The following is a 22,923-nucleotide window of genomic DNA, read 5'->3' on the forward strand; positions in this document are numbered from 1 at the left end:
CTCAGGTACCATATACTCTTGCTGTTTCCTTTAATAATAAATTGAAAATGTATCCATACTCAATATTTCTGTTTTCTTAACACCCAGCCATTCTTCACGTTCTGCAGTTTGGTTTTTGTCCCAACCAAATATAGTGGTCCTATTTAAATCCGAAGTCTCCTTGATATCTCTATAGCATCTGTCAACTGTGTCCATAGTTCCCTTGAAATTCTTTGAGATTATTTCATGTTTTGCTAATTGCTTGTTCTGTCTCCACTGGTGCCTCTTTTTTCTCCTGCTCCCTAAACAGACTCCACATTTCTTCTCCTTCCGCATACCTTCTATCATCACCTCTGTAGCTGACACTTAAAATTATTATATCTCCAGCCCTGACTGCTCAATTGAGATCCACTCCTGAGTCTCCATGTTTCATTACCTGAGCCCCAAACCTTGCAGGTGAACTCTCATGTCCTCTTACTTCCTTTTCTCAGTGGGTCCCACCTTAGATTTTACAGTACCCCCTGCCAAATGTCTTTCATCCACGTCCCTCTTTCCCAACTATAGTTGCCACACTACAGTTCTTGTCCTTACACTTGGCCTGTTGATGTAGCCTTCCAATGGTTCTTTGCATATCCAGTAACTCTTCTCCTTCAGCATATCCTGTACAATAACACTGGATTCATTTTTATAAAGATATGCTGATTATATCACCCATTGGATCAGAATTTCAATGATTCACTGTTGCTTATATAATAAAGTCAAGCCAAGGATTCAAAATCTCCCATAACTTGATTCCAACCAACTTTCCCACTATATTACTAATACTCTAATCTCTCAACAAATTGAACTCCCTGCTTCCCCTCCTGAACACCTGGAGACTTCCTATTGCTACACTTTTGTTCATTCTTCCTAGTTTAAGTCTCCTTTCATCAAAGGTTTTTGCATTCTATAAGACCCAGCTCAAATATCAAATAGATATAACTGTAACATAAAGTAGTATATGATTCATGCTGTTGGAGTACAATATAGGAATCAAGTGTGAAAACTTTATTTCTGCTACCAGACTATGTAAGTCTTTTAGGATAGAGTCCAATTTTCATTTTTATATTTGATAAAATATTTCATACAGTACCTTGCATATAATAGGTTCTCGATATCTGTATATTCTATCTACAAGAGACACCAGTATGAAGGAATGTATTGTAATTCAGTGTATGTCCATTCAACTTCAATATATAAAGTTGAATCCTATCCCCCAACAAGATTACAAGTTGTTTTTATTTTTTTATGACAAAGACTTGCTTTTTCAAAAAATTCTGATTGTCTGATACCCCATAGACGGCCAATAATATTGAGATTTATCCAACTTACAGTCACATGTACTATGTTAGGCACTTTGCTAGATGCTTTCAAAGATGAATGAAGATACAAGTCTTTGTCCTAAGAAATTTAACTCTGATTTTAAAAATAGAATAAATGAAGCTACAGAGTGCAGATGTGAGGGGATTAGAAAATAGCATTTTGACTTTTGTATTCTTGCTCAAATGTAATTTTTGCACTATATATGACTACTCAAATTGAATGTTAAAGGATATTTGCTTCCACAGGTAAGAATAGGACATCATGCTCAGTCATGATCTCTATATTGTGAAAGATGTGTGCTGATCCCTTGGCACCATCCTTTCCAACAGGCATGGCAAATAACTCCACTTTCAGTTCTGCCTGCAAACCAGCAGCCACCTATAAGACACAATGTAGCTTTAGAATCAGACATGTATGAGTTCAAATCTTGATTTTTAACATGACTTTGGGCAAGTTACTCAAACTCTCTAATCTCGTTTCCTCATCTATAAATTTGGCACAAATGAATGATTGCTGTTCTAGCATTTAGAAGAATTACTTCATGGATTAGTTAGGTTGAATTCCATTGAGTTAGCGGGACCCAGGAAAAATTGCTGAAGGAGAACATCAAGTGCTATTTAGGAAAAAGCATAAGGAAACTAAATGCCAGGATGCTGGAGGGCAAACTTTCATGATGTCTGTAACTGTGCTATTTCTTGAATATCAGTAGCAAGTTTCTATTTATTGTCATCCTTGTAGATAAAGATAAATTTAATCTAAGAAAAATATGTTTCATCTTAAATTTAATCTAAGAGACTGGGTAAACCCCACAATTCCCCTGCCCTGCCCCTTGGTTTATAGTATTCCTAATGTAGGACCTGCAACGTGGCAAAGCCAGTAGAGGGAGACAGAATTAGTTTAAATGCCAAACTGCTTAGATCTGAAAGCTACATGGAAGAGGTTTGTACCAACAAAAAAGAAACCTGATATATAAAGAAGAAGAAACACAGCAAGGAATAGGCTTCTTGCCTTGCTCCTTGAAAAGAACACTAGCCAGGAAAGAAAGAGCTGTTTATGTTTCTAAGCTGCCTCTCTAGGAGGTTGGTTAAAAAGCAGACTTGAGAACAGTTATCTGGAAAAAATAAATCAGAAGAAACTACCACATGGAAAGCAGTTAGGTACGAATGGAAGTTTTTTCTTCAATAGAGTTTTATAAATAATAGAATTGAAAAATGTTTCAGTTTTTTTCAACAGTGTGCTTGTGAGCATCTATCTGCACACTGGAGAGTATCCAACAGCTCTGTTTTGAGACCCAAGCCCTTAGCCCCCCAAGCCCAACAACCAGAGCAGGGCTGGGGAATGATGACATTCTGCACAAGGGCAGCTGGAGAACTGTTATCACACAGGTTTACCCAGGCTTGGAGTACATTCATTCATTCAGTGTTGGCAACGAACCAAGATGAACAGTGGTGAGATTTAGATATGGAGAAGTCTAGAGGTTACATTCTTTGCCAGAGCCAAAACCTACTATCAAAAAGAAAAAAAAAAAAACAACAAACAAACAGTATAGAGTGAGCTTCAAAGAATACAAGCTGGGTTTTTAGTACATATAAAGGTTCGTCCAGCAGTCGTTTGTTTGGCTTTTGGCTAATCCCTACTTTAAATGAAAAAGATTTGCTAACTTCCCAGAACAGTGGGAGAAAAGCTTTTGCTTTAACTGTGTTTTTGCTTTATGTTGTGAAGATTCTGAAACTTTGACACAGTACAATGACGCATGGTCTTGGAGAGGTACTCATGAATTAGTGGATCTAATCCCCAAATGTATTTCTGTTTGGAAATTGCAGCCTGCGTACTACAATTTTATATAGATCATAAGATACTGGAGCTGGAAGAGGGCTAAGAAGTGATCAGTCTAAGCTCCTCCTTTTATAGACGAGGAAAGCAAGGTGCAGAGGATTAATTAACCAAAAACATCACTGAGCTGCTTGGTGGCATAGCCAGGACAAGAAGCCAACTTTGCACTATAGCCAACCGATGCTTCTGTGTCAACGTATAACAACTGTGGCTTCCTCGCATCATCTGTCACTCAATCACACATCTCTGGAGTGCCCACCATGTGTCCTGCTCTGTCAGCTCCTTATGTGTCTCACTCATCTTTAACATCCCCTGTACCCTGGCACTATCACTGGCATATGGGAGGAACTCAGAGCTTGTTGACTGAAATGAAAGGCGTGTTAAAGCAGCAAGATGATATACTGACCAAGAAATAAAAGTTAAGATTGAAAGTGTGGTTTTTGTTAGCTTTTGAGACAACCTTTTGTTTATAACATACTACACTTCTGAAATTCTAATGTGAAGTAAGTGGCAGTATACACATTTTATACTAAACACCTTATTTGGGGGAATGTATCAAATAAAATCAGAACAGATTGACATATTAAAATTTGTATTTTCAGAGATTTTTGGAGAAATGAGACAGATGGTGACTTTAAGTCTACTACTATTTCTTAATATGTTATTAAATAATATTCTCTGACAAATACCAAGAGAACAAACCAGATTTACATAAAATGTAAAAAATGAAAGATTTGTTTTTCAAGTGATTTTTCACTTTGCAGAAGGATTTGTCACAGGATATCTTTAGGTAATCAGTTTACCAAGTGCATGTTAAATCGTATTTAATGTTTTAAAAGGTATTTTCAGACAACAGTATAGAACTGCAGTATTGGGACAAGTGAAGTGAACTTCAGAAATGGTTCCATAGCTGGAAGTTTAACTCTATTTACACACAGATCTGCTCATGGTTGTTACATGAAGTAAGTGACATCAAGCCAGATGTTGAACCAATACCAGGAATCTTTTGTTTATGATACTAGAAAAAGTAGACTTAAACATGGTTTAAACTGAAACAGGTAGAACGACTTAAAAATCACTTGACTGGAAACATATACATATCTGTACGCACACACATGGACACACACAACAGATAGCACATAGGACTTACAGGCCCAGGTTTGTAAGTCACTTTCAGTCCCGTGCTGGGCGGGGGCTGCTTCACCCTAAACCTACCAGGAAAAAAGATGGGAATAAATTGATGCCATAATGAAAAACATGAGCACGAATGAACTGGGAAGTAATAAAACCAGAAAGGTGTTAATATTCCCTACACAGGAGCAAGGGGTCCAGACTAGTAGAAAAACAACCCAATATCCAGTTGGAAAAAGAATCTGGGGCCTGTTTCACAACTGCCTTTCCAACAGTTTTCATTGGCGTCAAACTGACTCCAGCCTGAGTTTCAACCCTTTGTTATCGGATGCTGACGAGCAGCTCGGGTCTGGGCAGAAGGTGGCGAAGGTTTGGCAGGCGCGTGCACTGCAGTGTAGCTGCCTGCGTGAACACGTATACTGACTGCCAGGTCATTAAGCTGAAGAATAAAGGCTCCTTTGGAAAGCAGCAGAGCGTGGGAGCCAGTCTTTCTCTGCCATGGTATGGGGTTTGCAAGTTTGGGGAGAAGAGAAACAGAAAAGGCTCAGAAAATGTTGGTGAACTTGAAAAGCCCGGTGCTCACACATGGTACCTATTGATCTCTTCCCCTTCCTGTGGTTTTTAGGTTCTGCCCGAAGGTTAAAGACCTGGAGTAAATTAAAATGCCAAGGGAAGCCTACCTCCATCTACTCCATTTCCTCTACCAGCCACTTTGCTGTCTGCCCTGTGGTGGCTGAGTTGAAAAAGCTGAGGACTGAAATCTATAAAACTAAAATTCTGTACTGGACACACAGGGTCTGCATGGGTGGTTTTAATTCGTTTGAGGTTGACTCTCCATTTCTCCCTACCCACTTTGTGGCAACAACCTAAATAAACAATAATGTCTGATCTGGCGGCTTGGGTCCCTCATCAGGTTGTTTGTGAGGAAGTAAATGTGATTCCTGAAGTTGAGAATTCACCTCAATTAAAATGGGACAGTGATCTTTTCAATCAGATGCTCCTGTAGCTTTGCTCCATCTGACTTCCAATCCTGAATTTAGAATCACAAACATTCTCAAACTTGCTACTGACCCTGAGAATAACTCTGCACTTGAAATAAACATGTATCCCATTTTTATGGGGGAAAAAACTCGACATAATCCTGAAGCTTAATTCAAAATAGTATAGAGGAGATTTTGTGATTGGGAGTTGTCTTGGCATAGATACATGGTATATTGACCCAGTGGGAAGGACTGATCTCCCACAAGAAGCAGTGACCACAGCTGTGTTGATAAAGCAAGGTGCTCCAATGAGCTGGTACTCAGGAGATCTGAGATCTACCCTTGCTGCAGCCTACAAGACCTTAAAACAAGTTACTCAGTTTGTTCCTTTATATAATAGTCTCTAAGGTTCTACACACTCTAAAATTCTATTGGTTTTGATCTGAAAATGAAGGGCTAAGGTGACTTTCTTGTCACTTAATGCCAGATACAGTATATTTTCTATTCGGAGTACAGGCTGTGAGTTAAGGTACTTGTTTATAATTCCAAGTCACATCATCAGTGTCAAAATGACCCTGATGATTACGGGTTAATTATTTTTCCATTTTGCCTCAATTATGCAGAATTAATGTAATTAAAATCATGTTTAGATCACAAAGTGCCAACCAATGTTAGCTGGTATTATAGTTGGTGGTAGGTTTGAGAAATAGACTTTCAAGTTTTGTGAATTAGTTATTGTTTTGTGTATTAGTTATTGTAACACTTGTACAACATCCCTTTCATTTTTTGCTAGTACAGATCAGATCTTGAGGTGCTTCTAACCAAAGTATGGATAAAAATTAATGTAAAGGCAAAGAAATACCTACTCTATAGTTGAGGCTTGGTAAGTACTAATTTGTTGAATAATGAATGAGTGGATGAATTAATGAGTAAATGATTGAATGAATGATGTTAAGATTCAAGAGTTCGGGTGTAATTACAATTCAGTTCAATAAACATTCACTGATGTAGGCAACCAAAGAAAAGTCACAGAGTAGGGGAAGGTGATCTGAGCATACACTTGGAGCCTTGGCCTCACCTGCAGAAGTCCACTCCAACATTCTTGAGCTTTACAGTGGTTGCATAGGTGTGTCCTTCTTCGAGGACTCCAAACGTCACTGAGGGTGGGAGAAGATGGAATCCAAAGGGGGATGAATTTACATTATTAATGGCAGCAGATGCAACAGAGGACGTTTTCACTCTTCCTCCAACAGAATCTTGCACCTTGCATTGAGAAAAAAAAGCAATAAAGCATAAAAAAATGGTTCTATTTTGCATTCCCAAGATAATAAAAAGACTCTGACTCCACACATCCCCTGACTAGACCATGCAGCAAAGCATGTAAGAAGCTTACCCTGCCCTCCAGCCAGCCTACAGCCACTGCACAAGGCAAGGCCTTGCAGCCAACCAAGTCAAAGCCAGCTTTGCCCCCAGCATGCCCACAGTAGTAGGCCCTACCACAACAGAAAGGCACCTGCAGCCCACATAAGGGAATCCCTTGACTACACAGCTCTGGTGACCAGAGGGGAGCATGCTGCTGGGCCCATGGGACATCTTCTACATGAGGCTACTTCTCCAAGATTGGGCAATGTAACCAACATTAGAAATAAACACAGAGAATTGGGAAAAATGAGGAGACAGAAGAATATGTTCCAAACAAAGGAACAACACATAACCTCAGAAAAAGAACTAAACAAAGTGGAGGTAAGCAATCCGGCCAGTAAAGAGTCAAGATAATTATCATAAAGATGCTCACTGAACTCAGGAGAAAAATGAATGAATATGGTGAAAGTTTCAACAAAAAGTTAGAAAAATGAAAAACCAAACAGAGCTGAAGAATACAATAACTGAAATAAAAACTGCACTAGAAGGAATCAACAGCAGATTAGATGATACAGAGGAATTGATCAGCAGTGGATCAGAGGAATGGATCAGACAGTAGTAAAAAATCACCTAAGCTGAACAGAAAAAAGAAAAAACAATTAAAAAAAATGAAGACAGTTTAAGAGACCTCTGGGACAATATCAAGCATACTAACATTTGCAAATAGGGGACCCAGATGGAGAGAGAAAGGGGCAGAGAACTTACTTGAAGAAATAATAGCTGAAAACTTCCCTAACCTGGGAAAGAAAACAGACATTCAGGTCCAGGAAGCACAGAGAGTCCCAAAAAGGATTAACTCAAAAAGGTCCACACCATGACACATTAAATGAAATTAAAATGGCAATTAAAATGGAAAAATTAAAGATAAAGAGAGAATTTTAAAGAAGCAAGAGAATAGCAACTAGTTATGTACAAGGGAATACCATAAGACCATCAGCTGACTTTTCAGCAGAAATTGTGCAGACTAGAAGGGAGTGGCATGATATATTCAAAGTGATGAAAGGGAAAAACATAAAACCAAGAATATTCTACCTGTTAAGGTTACCATTCATGTTTGAAAGAGAGATAAACAGTTTTACAGACAAGCAAAAGCTAAGAGTTCAATGCCACTAAACTGGCTTTACAAGAAATGCTAAAGGGACTTCTCTAAGCAGAAAAGAAAAGGCCACAACTAGACATACAAAAATTATGCAAGGAAAAATTTCACTGGTAAAGGCAAACATACAGTAAAGGTAGTAGATCAACCACTTATAAAGCCAGCAGGACAGAAGGTCAATGGACAAATGCATAAGATTATATATATCCACAATGAGTAGTTAAGGGATATTCAAAACAAAAAGATGTAAAATATGACATCAAAAACATTAAATGTGTGTGTGTGGGGGGAAGATGAAGAGTTGTTAGAATTTATTCAAACTTAGGACATTATCAACTTAAAATAATCGTATATATGATTATATATTGTTATATATGAACCTCATGATAGCCACAAACCAAAAACCTGTAATAGATACACACACAAAAAAGAGAAAGGAATCCAAACATAACACTAAAGATAGTAATCAAATCACAAGGGAAGAGTCTAAAAGAAGAAGGAACAAAAAAGAATTACAAAAACAACATGAAAACAACTAACAAAAGGTCTATAAGTACATACCTATCAATAATTACTTTAATGTAAATGGTCTAAATGCTCCAATCAAAAGACAGGGAGTGGCTTAATGGATAAAAATCAAGACCCATATATATGATGCTTACAAGAGACTCACTTCATATCTAAAGACACACACAGACTGAAAGTGAAGGGATGGGAAAAGGCATTACATGTAACTGAAAACAAAAAGAAAGCCCAGGTAGCAATACTTATATCAGAAAAAGTAGATATTAAAACAAAGACTGTAACAAGAGACACAGAAGGACATTATATAATGATGAAGGGATCAATCCAACAAGAAGATGTAACAATTGTAAATACATATGAACACAACATAGGAGCACCTAAATATATAAACAAATATTAACAGACATAAAGGGAGAAATTCACAGTTACATAATAATATATAATAATAGTAAGCAACTTTAATACCACTTACATCAACGGACAGATCATCCAGACAGAAAATCAATAAGGAAATACTGGCCTATATGACAAGTTATAGTGGATGGACTTAATAGATACATACAGAACATTTTATCCCTGAACAGTAGAATACACATTCTTTTCAAGTGTACATGGAACATTCTCCAGGATAGATCATATAGTAGGCCACAAAACAAGTCTTAATGAAATTGAGAAGACTGAAATCATATCAAGCATCTTTTCCAACCACAACACTATGAGATTAGAAATCAACTACCAGGAAAAAACTGCAGAAAACACAAACATGTAGAGGCTAAACAACATGTTACTAAACAATCAATGGATCACTGCAGAAATCAAACAGGAAAAAATACCTAAAGACAGATAACAACCACACAATGATCCAAACCTATGGGACACAGCAAAAGACGTTCTAAGAGGGAAGTTTATAGCGATACAAGCTTAAGTCAGGAAATAAGAAAAATCTCAAATAAACAACCTAACCTTACATCTAAAGGAACTAGAAAGAGAAGAATAAACAAAACCCAAAGTTAGGAGAAGGAAAGAAATAATAAAGATGAGAATGGAAATAAGTGAAATATAGACCAAAAAACCAATACAAAGACCAATGAAACTAAGAGCTATTTCTTTGAAAAGATAAACAAAACAAGCCTTTAGCCAGACTCATCAAGAAAAGAGAGAGAGAGCGCGCCCAAATAAATAAAATCAGAAATGAAAGAGAAGTTACAATCAACACCACAGAAATAAAAAGGACCATGAGAGATTACTACAATTATATGCCAATAAAATGGACAACCTAGAAGAAATGGATAAATTTCTAAAAACATAATCTCCTAAAACTGAATTAAGAAGAAATAAAAAATATGAACAGATTGATTACCAGTAATGAAACTTAATCAGTAATTTAAAAAATTCCAACAAAAGTCCAGGACCAGATGGCTTCACAGGTGAATTCTACCACACATTTAAAGAAGAGGTAGCACCTACCATTCTCAAACTATTCCAAAAAATTGAAGAGGAGGGAATGCTTCTGAACTCATTCTATGAGGCTGTCATAAATCTGATGCCAAAACCAGACAAAGATACCACAAAAAGAAAATTATATATCAATATCATTGATAAACATAGATACAAAAATCTTCAATAAAGTATTGGGAAACTATATTCAGACATACATTAAAACACTCAAACATCATGATCAAGTGGTATATCAAATTATATGGTCATCTCAAAAGATGCAAAAAAGCTTTTGGCAAAATTCAACATCTACGTTTATGATAAAAAATCTTAACAGAGTGAGTATAGAGGGAGCATGCCTCAACATAATAAAGGCCATATATAACAAGCCCACAGTTAACATCATACTCAATGATAAAAAGCTGAAAGCATTTCCTCTAAGATCAGGAACAAGAAAAGGATGCCCACTCTTGCCACTTTGATTCAACATAGTACTGGAAGTTTTAGCCACAGCAATCAGACAAGAAAACAAAATAAAAGGACTCCACATTGAAATGGAAGCAGTTAAACTGTCACTATTTGCAGACGACATGATACTATATATAAAGAATCCTAAAGATGTTACCAAAAAACTATTAGAACTTGGTAATGATCCATATCTTAATAAGAATTTGAGTTACATGAGTATATGCATTTATCAAAACTCAGCAAATACATGCTTAAAATTTGTGCATTTTATTGTATGTATGTATATTATAGATCAAAGGAAAAATATAAACAAATATTGAACTCTACTTAGTGATATGTATGTTAGAATATTTAGGGATAAATGTAGTAATCTCTGCAATTTACTTTGACGTGCACCCAAAACAAGATGGATTAATGGATAGATATAAGGATAGATATGTGATAAAGCAAGTATAATAAAATGTTACTGGTAGAATCTAGAAAAAATTCACACACTATTAGGACTGATAACTTAATTCAGTGAAGTTGAATGTTATAAAATTAATATACAGATATCTGTATCTGTTGCATTTTTATACACTAATAATGAACTATCAGAAAGAGAAATTAAGTAAAAAATCCCATTTACAATTGCATCAAAAAGAATAAAATACCTAGGAATAAATGTAAACAAAGAGGTAAAAGACTTGTACTCTGAAAACTATAAGACACTGATGAAAGAAATTGAAGATGACACAAATAAATGGAAAGATATACTGTATTCATGGATTGAAAGAATATTGTTAAAATGACCATACTATCCAAGGCAATCTACAGATTTGATGCAATCCCAATCAAAATACCAAAGGCAATTTTCACAGAACCAGATCAAATATAACTAGATGATTTAATTCTAAAATTTGTATGGAAACACAAAAGCAATTTTGAGAAAGAACAGAGCTGGAGGTATTATGCTTTCTGATTTCAAACTACACTACAGAGCTATGGTAATCAAAACAGTATGGTACTGGCATAAAAAGAGACACATAGATCAATGGAACAGAATAGAGAGCTCAGAAATAAACTCATGCTTTTATGGTTAGTCAATCTATGACAAAGGAGGCAAGAATTACAATGGGGAAAAGATAGCCTTTTCAATAAATGTTGTTGGGAAAACAGGACAGCTCCATGCAAAATAATCAAACTGGGCTACTTTCTCACACCATATACAAAAATACTCAAAATGTATTCAAAACTTAAATGTAAGACCTGAAACCATAAAACTAGAATAAAACATAAGCAGTATGCTCTTTGCCATCAATCTTAGTAACTTTTTTGGATCTGTTTCCTCACACAAGGGAAACAAAAGCAAAAATAAACAAATGAGACTACATCAAGCTAAAAAACTTTTTGCACCATGAAGGAAACTATCAACAAAATGAAAAGGCAGACTACTGAATGGGAAAAGATATTTGCAAACAATATATCTCATAAGGGGTTAATAACCAAAATATACAAAAAACTCAAACAGCTTAACATCAAAAAACCAAACAACCCAATTAAAAAATGGTCAGAGGACCTGAGTAAGATTTTTATCAAAGAAATAAAGATGGCCAACAGACAACATGAACAGATGCTTAGCATAAAAACATACAAAAAACTCAAACAACGCAACATCAAAAAGCCAAACAACCCAATTAAAAACTGGCCAGAGGACCTCAATAGACTTTTTTCAAAGAAGACAGCCAACAGACACATGAAAAGATGCTCAGCAGTAACTAATCAGCAGGTAAATGCCAATCAAAACCACAGTGAGGGGCTTCCCTGGTGGCACAGTGGTTGAGAGTCCACCTGCCGATGCAGGGGACATGGGTTCGTGCCCCGGTCCGGGAAGATCCCACATGCCGTGGAGCCGCTGGGCCCGTGAGCCATGGCCGCTGAGCCTAAGCGTCCGGAGTCTGTGCTCCGCAACAGGAGAGGCCACAACAGTGAGGGCCCGCGTACCGCAAAAAAAAAAAAAAAAAAAAGAAAGAAAAGAAAAGCCTCCGTTACCAGAAAAAAATAACTGCTTGGTTGGGAGAGGAAATGAACATTTATGGTCTATGTAATCCTTACCACAGCACTGTAAGGAAGTATTTTAGGCTTTGTTTTAAGGATAAAGAAGCTCAAGTTCAGAGAACTGAAAGACAGGTAACTTGCTCAAGTGTTACGTGGCAAAGTGTGAAACTCAAGTTTGCCTGATTCTAAAGTGTGTACTCTTTCTTCTGTGCCAGTGATGATCAAACTTTAGCTCCCATCAGAATCACCTGGAGGACTGGTTAAGACACCACCTGCTGACTCCACTCCCAGAGTTTCTCCATTAGTAAGTCTGGGATGGGGTGGAGTACAGAGTAGGTAGGTGGGGAGGGGAAGTGTCTACAAAGATAAAGAAAACCTGCTCTGGAGAGGAGCACAGTCTACTGAGGACTCCTTAAGACACAAATTGCTGACTCCAACCCCAGAGTTTCTCCATCAGTACATCTGGGATGGGGCCCATGAATCTGAATTTATGAAAAGGTCTCAGGTGTTGCCAATGCTTCCAGTCAGGTAATCATGCTTTGAGAGCTATTGCCCTATGCTGTTATTTCCTGACCTCACCTGGGAGCCTGTTAAAACTGCAGAATCTCGGGCCCCACACCAGAGCCAATAAGTCGGAATCTATATTTTAACAAAGTCCCCAAATAACTCACATGCACGTTAAAGTTTGAGAAGCACTTCTATCACATGTCACTTATATACATTGCAATACCTTCTCTGATGGTAATGAACACAGTGTGCCATGAAATTTCTAAAGGATAACTACCAAACCTTGATTGGTGGGCTCAAGGAAACCTTTACAACAGAACTGAGATGGAATCTTAATCTTAGAGGCTCTGAGGAAGGAGCTTGGTGCTTTTAAAGAACTAAGAGAAGTCCACAATGGGTGAAGTGTAGTGAGTTTGAGACAAGGTGAGGGTAGAGAAGCAAATGGAGCCATGCCTTGGAGTCATGCTAGGTCATCTGGATTTTATCCTAAGAGTCATGAGAAGGGTGCCCAATGATCCCCTCCGCCAACAGTGTGCTGGTAAACTGGCTCTCAGAAAAGAGCCTTTATCAGTAGCATTCGCCGATTTCTATGGCATAAGAACTCCCAGCGTGGCTGACTGCAAGCTAATGATGATTTAACACTGGCTCATAAATTTTCTCTCATGAGTGTGTATATAAGCTGGCTCCAGCAAAGCACTGCCCTGGTTTATCTCTGTGTGACCTGAAGGGATTCATGTTGAGATGGTTCTTATATTAAACAGTAATACACAGTGGCTGGAAATCAATAGCCTCAATCAACCAGGAATATATAAAATGCTAACTGGCTCTGGGAAATTTCTTCCCATGTCTGTTTTACCTTTTTGAGAGGTTGAGACTTGGGCTTGGAACTCAGCAAACAGTGAGGTAGCCTCACTTTCTCTTTTCTTGCTTGTCCTGCCACATCCTGCAGCAGTGACTGGGTTGGAATTTTCAGAGGCACACACGATTCTGGTTCTGTTAGAGAGAACACTGAAATTACACCACGTGGACGTTGCTTCCAAAGACATTCAAGATCATACCAGAGCATAGAAGAACATAGAACCAACTTGGGAAATTTTCTTCTTTCCTTCTTAAAGAGCTTATTTACAGGAATAAAGGCTTTTATTAATTCTAGTGTTCTATCTTTGCATTTTACAAAGAGATTTTACCTAAAATTAGTCTTCACAACAATCCTATGAGATGGGCAGAGCAGATGCTATTAGCATCACCTTTTTTTCAATAAATGAGAAAAATCAGATGCTAAGAAATTGAGTGACTTGCCTGTAAATCAACAAGGCACAGTTCAATAAAATGTTACTCTCAAAGATTTCTTAAAACTAATGAGGAAAAAAATCTTTAAGAATTTCTTTGTTTCAACTAGTAAATTTATAGTTTGAAAAAGTGGTGTAGTAATCATAGATAAATTAAGCCAAGGAATCAAATCCCCAGATCACTAAATTTGGTGAAGGAGGGAGCAAAAGTAGATAATCTACACAGCTGCAATTTTATGTATTTTTCCAAATATCCAGGGGGTTTAATAAGAATTGTGTTTTAGATCAGCATATTTAAACATCCTTTCTTGAATTTAAGTCATCAAGAGAGGAAAGGGAAGGGAACCAATATTTGAGTGCCCACTGTCTGCAGGCAAGCACCACATGCATGTTTTTACATATAGCATCTCACTTAGTTCTCATAAAGTCCTCTGAGCTGAAGGTAATGGTAATTGTAATCTTTGTATGCTGAGCATTCTCCCCATTGCCCACCTCCACACCCACTCCCAGCACACATACTTCTAGTGCCACAACACCCCTGGCCCCAGGCATCAGGATGGTGCACGACCTATGCAAAGCCAACACAGGCCCTTCACCTGGATATTTCCTGAAGCTGACCAGGATGATCCCAACTTGTCCATTGGATTATGGGTCTGGAAGAATCAGAAGCTTGGACCTCTCTGATCATGTCCCTGCCACATGGACATAGCCTGTCCTTTGTAGGAGAGGATAAAACCAAACAGGGCAGCAGTCCCTAATTCTTTGGCACGAGGGACCAGTTTTGTGAAAGAGAATTTTTCCATGGACGGCGGTGGCGGGGGTGGGGGGATGGTCAGGTGGTAATGCGAGCGATGGGGAGCGGCAGATGAAGCTTCACTCGCTTGCCCGCCGCTCACCTCCTGCTGTGCGGCCCGGTTCCTAACAGAGGGTTGGGGACCTCTGAAACAGGGACAAGTAAGGATGTGACAACACAGAGGCAGGGAGGATGCCCAGAGAGACAGACAATCAGACGCAAACACTCCCCTGAAAAGCTTGAGTGCCTGCATCCTGTCATCCCTGGGCTAGCACCATAGCCACTTTTCTGTGGTTTGCTTTTGAGCATCAATAAACACCACCCCACCCACTGGCTTTTTTGTTGTTGTTCAATGGGTTTGAGTTTCAGTTCTCAAATTGAAGAGTCCTGACTAATATAACAGTAGTATCTCTTTTCTACAGATGAGGAAACTGAAGTTAAAAAAACTTGGCCTGGAAACTGAAAAGTGGCAAGGTGGGACGTATACCCAGGTGTGTCAGATTCCACAAGGATCACACTCCTGGTAGTGTAAGATAATAGAAAATGTATATTCATCTCTGCCTCTGGTTCCTGGCATGGCACTCCTAAATCCCTTGTGATTTCCTAAGTGATAAGAGTGTTAGGAGTATCTTTAAATATTTGGTCTTTAACCCTGATTCCTGACACAGAGCTCCTAAATCCCTTGGAAATTCCTGGGTGATAGGTGTGTCTTTTGACCTGAATGAAGTGACTCTTGGTGGGCTCCTGGATAGCTTCAGGATGGGGGCAGGTCATCAGGAAAACCAAGCCATGATTAGAAGCTTGGAACTTTCAGCCCCACCCCCCCATCTTCTGGGAAGGAGAGGGGACATGGAGATGGAGTTAATCATGCCTACATGATGAAGTCTCCACAAAAGTCCCTACAGCACAGAGTTCGGAGAGCTTCCGAGTTGGTAAGCACATCCACAGGTCGGGAGGGTGGTGGACCACACCACCACAGGGACAGAAGCTACCATGCTAAACCCTTCCAGACCTTGCCCTGTGTACCTCTTCCTCTGGCTACTCATCTCTGTCATTTATCACGTCTCCTATTATATAATAATATATGAGTTCTGTGAACTGTTCTAGTAAATTATGGAACCATAAAAGGAGGTCATCAGAACCACAATTTATAGCTGATTGGTCAGAAGCACAAGTGACAACCTGTACCTGTGGCTGGCATCTGAAGTGGGTGGTGGGCAGCCTTGTGAGTCTGAGCCCTTAACCTGTAGCGTCTGTGCTAACTCTGGTTAGTGTCAGAATTGAATTGTAGGACACTCAGCTGGTGTTGCAGAATTGCTTGGTGTGAGAAAAATCATGCATATCTGGTCACAGAAGTGTTCCATATGAGTAGTGAGTTTTTCCTAGACAACTACCCAGTGTGTCCCAAATTCACCTGTGCTTCATAATCCCCTGGGCTGACTCTGGTAAAATAGAGATTCCCTAGCCACATACCAGATAAGCTGTATTTCAGACCAGAACAGAATCAGAATCTCTGGGGATGGAGCTCAGTGATCAGTGTTCTAATGTATTTATTCTCTTTGGTCACTACTGCCTACATAGGCAACCATTCTAATGGCTTGATGTGTCTTTTTGCTTGTATTCTTAGCATATGCATATTACTGTCTTATATGAATGCATTTCACCAGTCTAATGGGTATCAAATAATCTCTCATACTATTATTATTAATAGTAAATACTGATATGGAGTTTCTCATGTGCCAGGCACTGCTGTAAGCATTTTACATATACTAACTAATTTAATCCTCACAACCCTATAATGTATATACCATTATACCCCCTTTACAGAAGAGGAAACAGGAATATATAGAGGGGTTAAAGAGCATGCCCACTGTAACATAGTTATTATATGAGGAGTCAGGTAGAGCCTTACATAAGTTATTATATAAGTCATATTATATATATGTGATTATATAATTATATAAGTCATAAGCTATTATATAAGGAGTCAGGTAGAGCCTTAGCTCTGCTGTATACCATACTGCCTCTCATAATAGATGGATTATTATCCACTGAAGCCTACCCAGGGCTTCCCTAGGGATGGGGGGAGGAGGAGGGAGTACTTGAGGGGCTTGGAACAGCAGCTGGTCACCAGCTGATACAGAAGTATTTTATTTTTATTTTTTATTTTTTTGATGAATAATAAAGATCTTTATTATTATAAGTTTCCTTAGAGATGTAATACAGAGGCCTTTCACTGAAAAAGCAGAAAGGAAAGCTTCCTACAATACCTCTGTATATATTTCCTCTCTCCGAAGTTCCTTATTCATGATAGCTAAAATCTCCTACTGCTCTTTCTTTTTTTTTTTTTTTTGTTATTTACATTTTTTTTTTTAACATCTTTATTGGGGTATAATTGCTTTACAATAGTGTGTTAGTTTCTGATTTATAACAAAGTGAATCAGCTATACATATACATGTGCTCCCATGTGTCTTCCCTCTTGCGTCTCCCTCCCTCCCACTCTCCCCCTCCCACCCCTCCAGGCTGTCCCAAAGCCCCGAGCTAATATCCCTGTGCCTTGCGGCTGCTTCCCCCTAGCTATCTACCTTACTACGTTTGTTAGTGTGTATATGTCCATGACTCTTTCTTGCCCTGTCAAAACTCACCCTTCCCCCTCCCCATATCCTCAAGTCCGTTCTCCAGTAGGTCTGCGCCTCTATTCCTGTCTTATCCCTAGGTTCTTCATGACATTTTTTCCCCTTAAATTCCATATATATGTGTTAGCATACGGTATTTGTCTTTGTCTTTCTGACTTACTTCACTCTGTATGACAGACTCTAGGTCTATCCATCTCATTACAAATAACTCAATTTCATTTCTTTTTAAGGCTGAGTAATATTCCATTGTGTATATGTGCCACATCTTCTTTATCCATTCGTCCGATGATGGGCGCTTAGGTTCTTTCCATCTCCGGGCTATTGTAAATAGAGCTGCAATGAACATTTTGGTACATGACTCTTTTTGAATTTTGGTTTTCTCAGGGTATATGCCCAGTAGTGGGATTGCTGGGTCATATGGTAATTCTATTTGTAGTTTTTTAAGGAACCTCCATACTGTTCTCCATAGTGGCTGAACCAATTCACATTCCCACCAGCAGTGCAAGAGTGTCCCCTTTTCTCCACACCCTCTCCAGCATTTATTGTTTCTAGATTTTTTGATGATGGCCATTCTGACTGGTGTGAGATGATATCTCATTGTAGTTTTGATTTGCATTTCTCTAATGATTAATGATGTTGAGCATTCTTTCATGTGTTTGTTGGCATTCTGTATATCTTCTTTGGAGAAATGTCTGTTTAGGTCTTCTGCCCATTTTTGGATGGGGTTGTTTGTTTTTTTGTTATTGAGCTGCATGAGCTGCTTGTAAATTTTGGAGATTAATCCTTTGTCAGTTGCTTCATTTGCAAATGTTTTCTCCCATTCTGAGGGTTGTCTTTTGGTCTTGATTATGGTTTCCTTTGCTGTGCAAAAGCTTTGAAGTTTCATTAGGTCCCATTTGTTTATTTTTGTTTTTATTTCCATTACTCTAGGAGGTGGGTCAGAAAGGATCTTGCTATGATTTATGTCATAGAGTGTTCTTCCTATGTTTACCTCTAAGAGTTTGATAGTTTCTGGCCTTACATTGAGGTCTTTAATCCATTTTGAGCTTATTTTTGTGTATGGTGTTAGGGAGTGATCTAATCTCATACTTTTACATGTACCTGTCCAGTTTTCCCAGCACCATTTATTGAAGAGGCTGTCCTTTCTCCACTGTACATTCCTGCCTCCTTTATCAAAGATAAGGTGTCCATATGTGCATGGGTTTATCTCTGGGCTTTCTATCCTGTTCCACTGATCTATCTTTCTGTTTTTGTGCCAGTACCATACTGTCTTGATTACTGTTGCTTTGTAGTATAGTCTGAAGTCAGGGAGCCTGATTCCTCCAGCTCCTTTTTTCGTTCTCAAGATTGCTTTGGCTATTCGGGGTCTTTTGTGTTTCCATACAAATTGCGAAATTTTTTGTTCTAGTTCTGTGAAAAATGCCAGTGGTAGTTTGATAGGGATTGCATTGAATCTGTAGATTGCTTTGGGTAGTAGAGTCATTTTCACAATGTTGATTCTTCCCATCCAAGAACATGGTATATCTCTCCATCTATTTGTATCATCTTTAATTTCTTTCATCAGTGTCTCATAATTTTCTGCATACAGGTCTTTCGTATCCTTAGGTAGGTTTATTCCTAGATATTTTATTCTTTTTGTTGCAATGGTAAATGGGAGTGTTTTCTTGATTTCACTTTCAGATTTTTCATCATTAGTATATAGGAATGCCAGAGATTTCTGTGCATTAATTTTGTATCCTGCTACTTTACCAAATTCATTGATTAGCTCTAGTAGTTTTCTGGTAGCATCTTTAGGATTCTCTATGTATAGTATCATGTCATCTGCAAACAGTGACAGCTTTACTTCTTCTTTTCCGATGTGGATTCCTTTTATTTCCTTTTCTTCTCTGATTGCTGTGGCTAAAACTTCCAAAACTATGTTGAATAAGAGTGGTGAGAGTGGGCAACCTTGTCTTGTTCCTGATCTTAGTGGAAATGCTTTCAGTTTTTCACCATTGAGGATGATGTTTGCTGTGGGCTTGTCATATATGGCCTTTATTATGTTGAGGAAAGTTCCCTCTATGCCTACTTTCTGGAGGGTTTTTATCATAAATGGGTGTTGAATTTTGTCGAAAGCTTTCTCTGCATCTATTGAGATGATCATATGGTTTTTCTCCTTCAATTTGTTAATATGGTTTATCACATTGATAGATTTGCGTATATTGAAGAATCCTTGCATTCCTGGAATAAACCCCCCTTGATCATGGTGTATGATCCTTTTAATGTGCTGTTGGATTCTGTTTGCTAGTATTTTGTTGAGGATTTTTGCATCTATGTTCATCAGTGATATTGGCCTGTAGTTTTCTTTCTTTGTGACATCCTTGTCTGGTTTTGGTATCAAGGTGATGGTGGCTTCGTAGAAGGAATTTGGGAGTGTTCCTCCCTCTGCTATATTTTGGAAGAGTTCGAGAAGGATAGGTGTTAGCTCTTCTCTAAACGTTTGATAGAATTCACCTGTGAAGCCATCTGGTCCTGGGCTTTTGTTTGTTGGAAGATTTTTAATCACAGTTTCAATTTCAGTGCTTGTGATTGGTCTCTTCATATTTTCTATTTCTTCCTGATTCAGTCTTGGCAGGTTGTGCATTTCTAAGAATTTGTCCATTTCTTCCAGATTGTCCATTTTATTGGCATAGAGTTGCTTGTAGTAATCTCTCATGATTTTTTTTATTTCTGCAGTGTCAGTTGTTATTTCTCCTTTCTCATTTCTAATTCTATTGATTTGAGTCTTCTCCCTTTTTTTCTTGATGAGTCTGGCTAGTGGTTTATCTATTTTGTTTATCTTCTCAAAGAACCAGCTTTTAGTTTTATTGATCTTTGCTATCGTTTCCTTCATTTCTTTTTCATTTATTTCTGATCTGATTTTTATGATTTCTTTCCTTCTGCTAGCTTTGGGGCTTTTTTGTTCTTCTTTCTCTAATTGCTTGAGGTGCAAGGTTAGGTTGTTTATTCGAGATGTTTCCTGCTTCTTAAGGTGGGCTTGTATTGCTATAAACTTCCCCCTTAGAACTGCTTTTGCTGCATCCCATAGGTTTTGGGTCGTTGTGTCTCCATTGTCATTTGTTTCTAGGTATTTTTTTATTTCCTCTTTGATTTCTTCAGTGATCACTTCATTATTAAGTAGTGTATTGTTTAGCCTCCATGTGTTTGTATATTTTACAGATCTTTTCCTGTAATTGATATCTAGTCTCATGGCGTTGTGGTCAGAAAAGATACTTGATACAATTTCAATTTTCTTAAATTTACCAAGGCTTGATTTGTGACCCAAGATATGATCTATCCTGGAGAATGTTCCATGAGCACCAGAAGTATTTTAATACTTAACAACTGGGGGACTTCCCTGGTGGTCCAGTGATAAAGAATCCACCTTACAATGCAGGGGAAGCGGGTTCAATACCTGGTCAAGGAACTAAGATCCCACGTGCCATGGGGCAACTAAGCCCGCCCGCCTCAACTACTGAGCTCGCGAGCCTCAACTAGAGAGCCCACGCGCTCAGGAACCTGCATGCCACAACTACAGAGCCCACGTGCCCTGGAGCCTCCACACCACAACCAGAGAGAGAAAAGCTGCATGCCACAACTAGAGAGAAGCCCGGGCACCACAACGAAGAGCTCGTGTGCTACAAGGAAAGATCGTGCGTGCTGCAACTAAGACCCAATGCAGCTAAAAATAAATTAAATAATCTTTAAACAACTGGGATAGTCCAACTAGTGGAATCATCTGAAATTACGGCTGAATCCGACACAACTGAAGAACAAGTAACGGTTCCCTGTTTCTATGCTGAGGTCGACTGTGGTATTTATGCACAATAATGTTTTGGTTTTGGTTTTTTGCCTCCTCTCAGAGCACAGCTTTATGTACTTCATCTCTGAGCATGGCTTCCCTGTAGATGGAGCGTATTTCTCTGCCCCCCGTTGACTCTGAGCTCAGCCTTTAGGACTTGCTCATAAATGTACGTGGAAACGGCTGCGCCAGTTCTGAGCAGAGGCTGAGAGCGGCAGCCCACAATCCACCTCTCTTGATGGTCCTGATGCACTTCTCCTGAGCTCCGACCCTGTGTCCTGAGGACAGCCAGCCACAGAGGGTGGGGCTCCTTCATCACGGGAGCAGAATACACCTGAGCTCTGCCTGCGGCCGCGGGTGTACTAAAAAGCTTAACAACTGCCTCCCCGGAGAAAAACCGACCTGGTTGGTACACTTTGCAAGTGTGTGGCATTTGCTGATTTCTCACGGTGGTTGACTCATGCTCTCAACGTGGTGTTGTTGAATGTGGGGCTGGGAAGAGACAGATCTCAGGGGCCTGGTGCTGACTGCAGCACGTGCTGCCTGCAGGCTGCACAGTCAGCTCACAGCCCCCAAAACTGGTTGCTTAGCCACTATAGGATTTATGCAGTGCTATCATAGCGAATGCTGACAAGTTCAGTTTTATTTCACCAAATCCAAATCTCCTCTGATTCTCTTTTATTTCCCAAACATTTCTCGTACTAGTACCAAATAAGAATACTCTGATCTACTTACAATGGTTTCCAGTTCATTTCTACTCAGGCTTTTGAACACATTCTTTTTTTTTTTGTATAAAATACTCTTCTCTTCCCTACATCTGGAGGGTAGTGTAGTAAACTATAGAGAATTCAGAGTCAAAAACTCATTTTCTGGCCCTGGCACAGTCCCAAATTTGCTGTATGATTTTAGATGTTGCTTGACTTTCTCTAGGTTTCAGTTTCCTCAAGCGAAATGAGGGTTGTCTCAGGTGATCCAATCTTAAACTTTAAAATCTATGCAATTGCATTTATTCTTTAAGACCACCTCTCCCATAAAGTTTTCCTCACTGCTTGTGTTAATCTCTTCCTACTCTGAACTTCTTTAAACTTTGTTTATATCAAAATTTAATTTACCACTTATAGTGGAATCACATTATTGTCTCTTATTAGCGCAAGTATTTCAGCATGTAGGGGTGCTGTAGGTGTCCCTCTTGTTTCAAAACAATTTTTTTGCTCCTTCAAACACTCCCATTCCTTTGAATCTCATGCCATCGTACTGTTTTACCTACGACATCTCCAAGTAGTTGTCAGTTACTGACCTTCTCAATCATTCCCTTGATTCATTGCAGATCTTGACACCTTGGATGGTCTTCCACTTCATGGCTTTTGGTGACATACCCTGGGTGACCCATCCAACACCCTGTCTGCTCTGATTTTTCCATCGCCCTGTTTCTTCATCTTTTCCTCTTCTCCATCTCAGAAACTCCCACGGTCATATCTTTGCCCTTGGCAACACCAATAATTTTACCACTTTCCAAATCTCTGTTTCAAGCTACCCTCTCTAGATCACTACTTCCTATTCTTCTAGCTTATTACTCTATCATATCTGTCAAGCAATTATTTGACCTT

The 22,923-nt window shown here is 38.8% G+C and overlaps 1 protein-coding gene across 1 annotated transcript in view; it reads right to left on the bottom strand.

Annotated features, from left to right (window-relative positions):
• The window catches only part of SPAG17 (sperm associated antigen 17), a 232,028-nt gene that overhangs the window by 1,930 nt on the left and 207,175 nt on the right, over positions 1–22,923 (bottom strand). Inside the window, 4 exon segments of the mRNA XM_032628568.1 lie at positions 1,575–1,719; positions 4,325–4,385; positions 6,364–6,548; positions 13,634–13,770. Of these exon segments, the coding sequence (XP_032484459.1) occupies positions 1,575–1,719; positions 4,325–4,385; positions 6,364–6,548; positions 13,634–13,770 (528 nt within the window).

Source organism: Phocoena sinus, chromosome 1 (genome assembly GCF_008692025.1).
Source record: "Phocoena sinus isolate mPhoSin1 chromosome 1, mPhoSin1.pri, whole genome shotgun sequence".
Classification (NCBI taxonomy): domain Eukaryota; kingdom Metazoa; phylum Chordata; class Mammalia; order Artiodactyla; family Phocoenidae; genus Phocoena; species Phocoena sinus.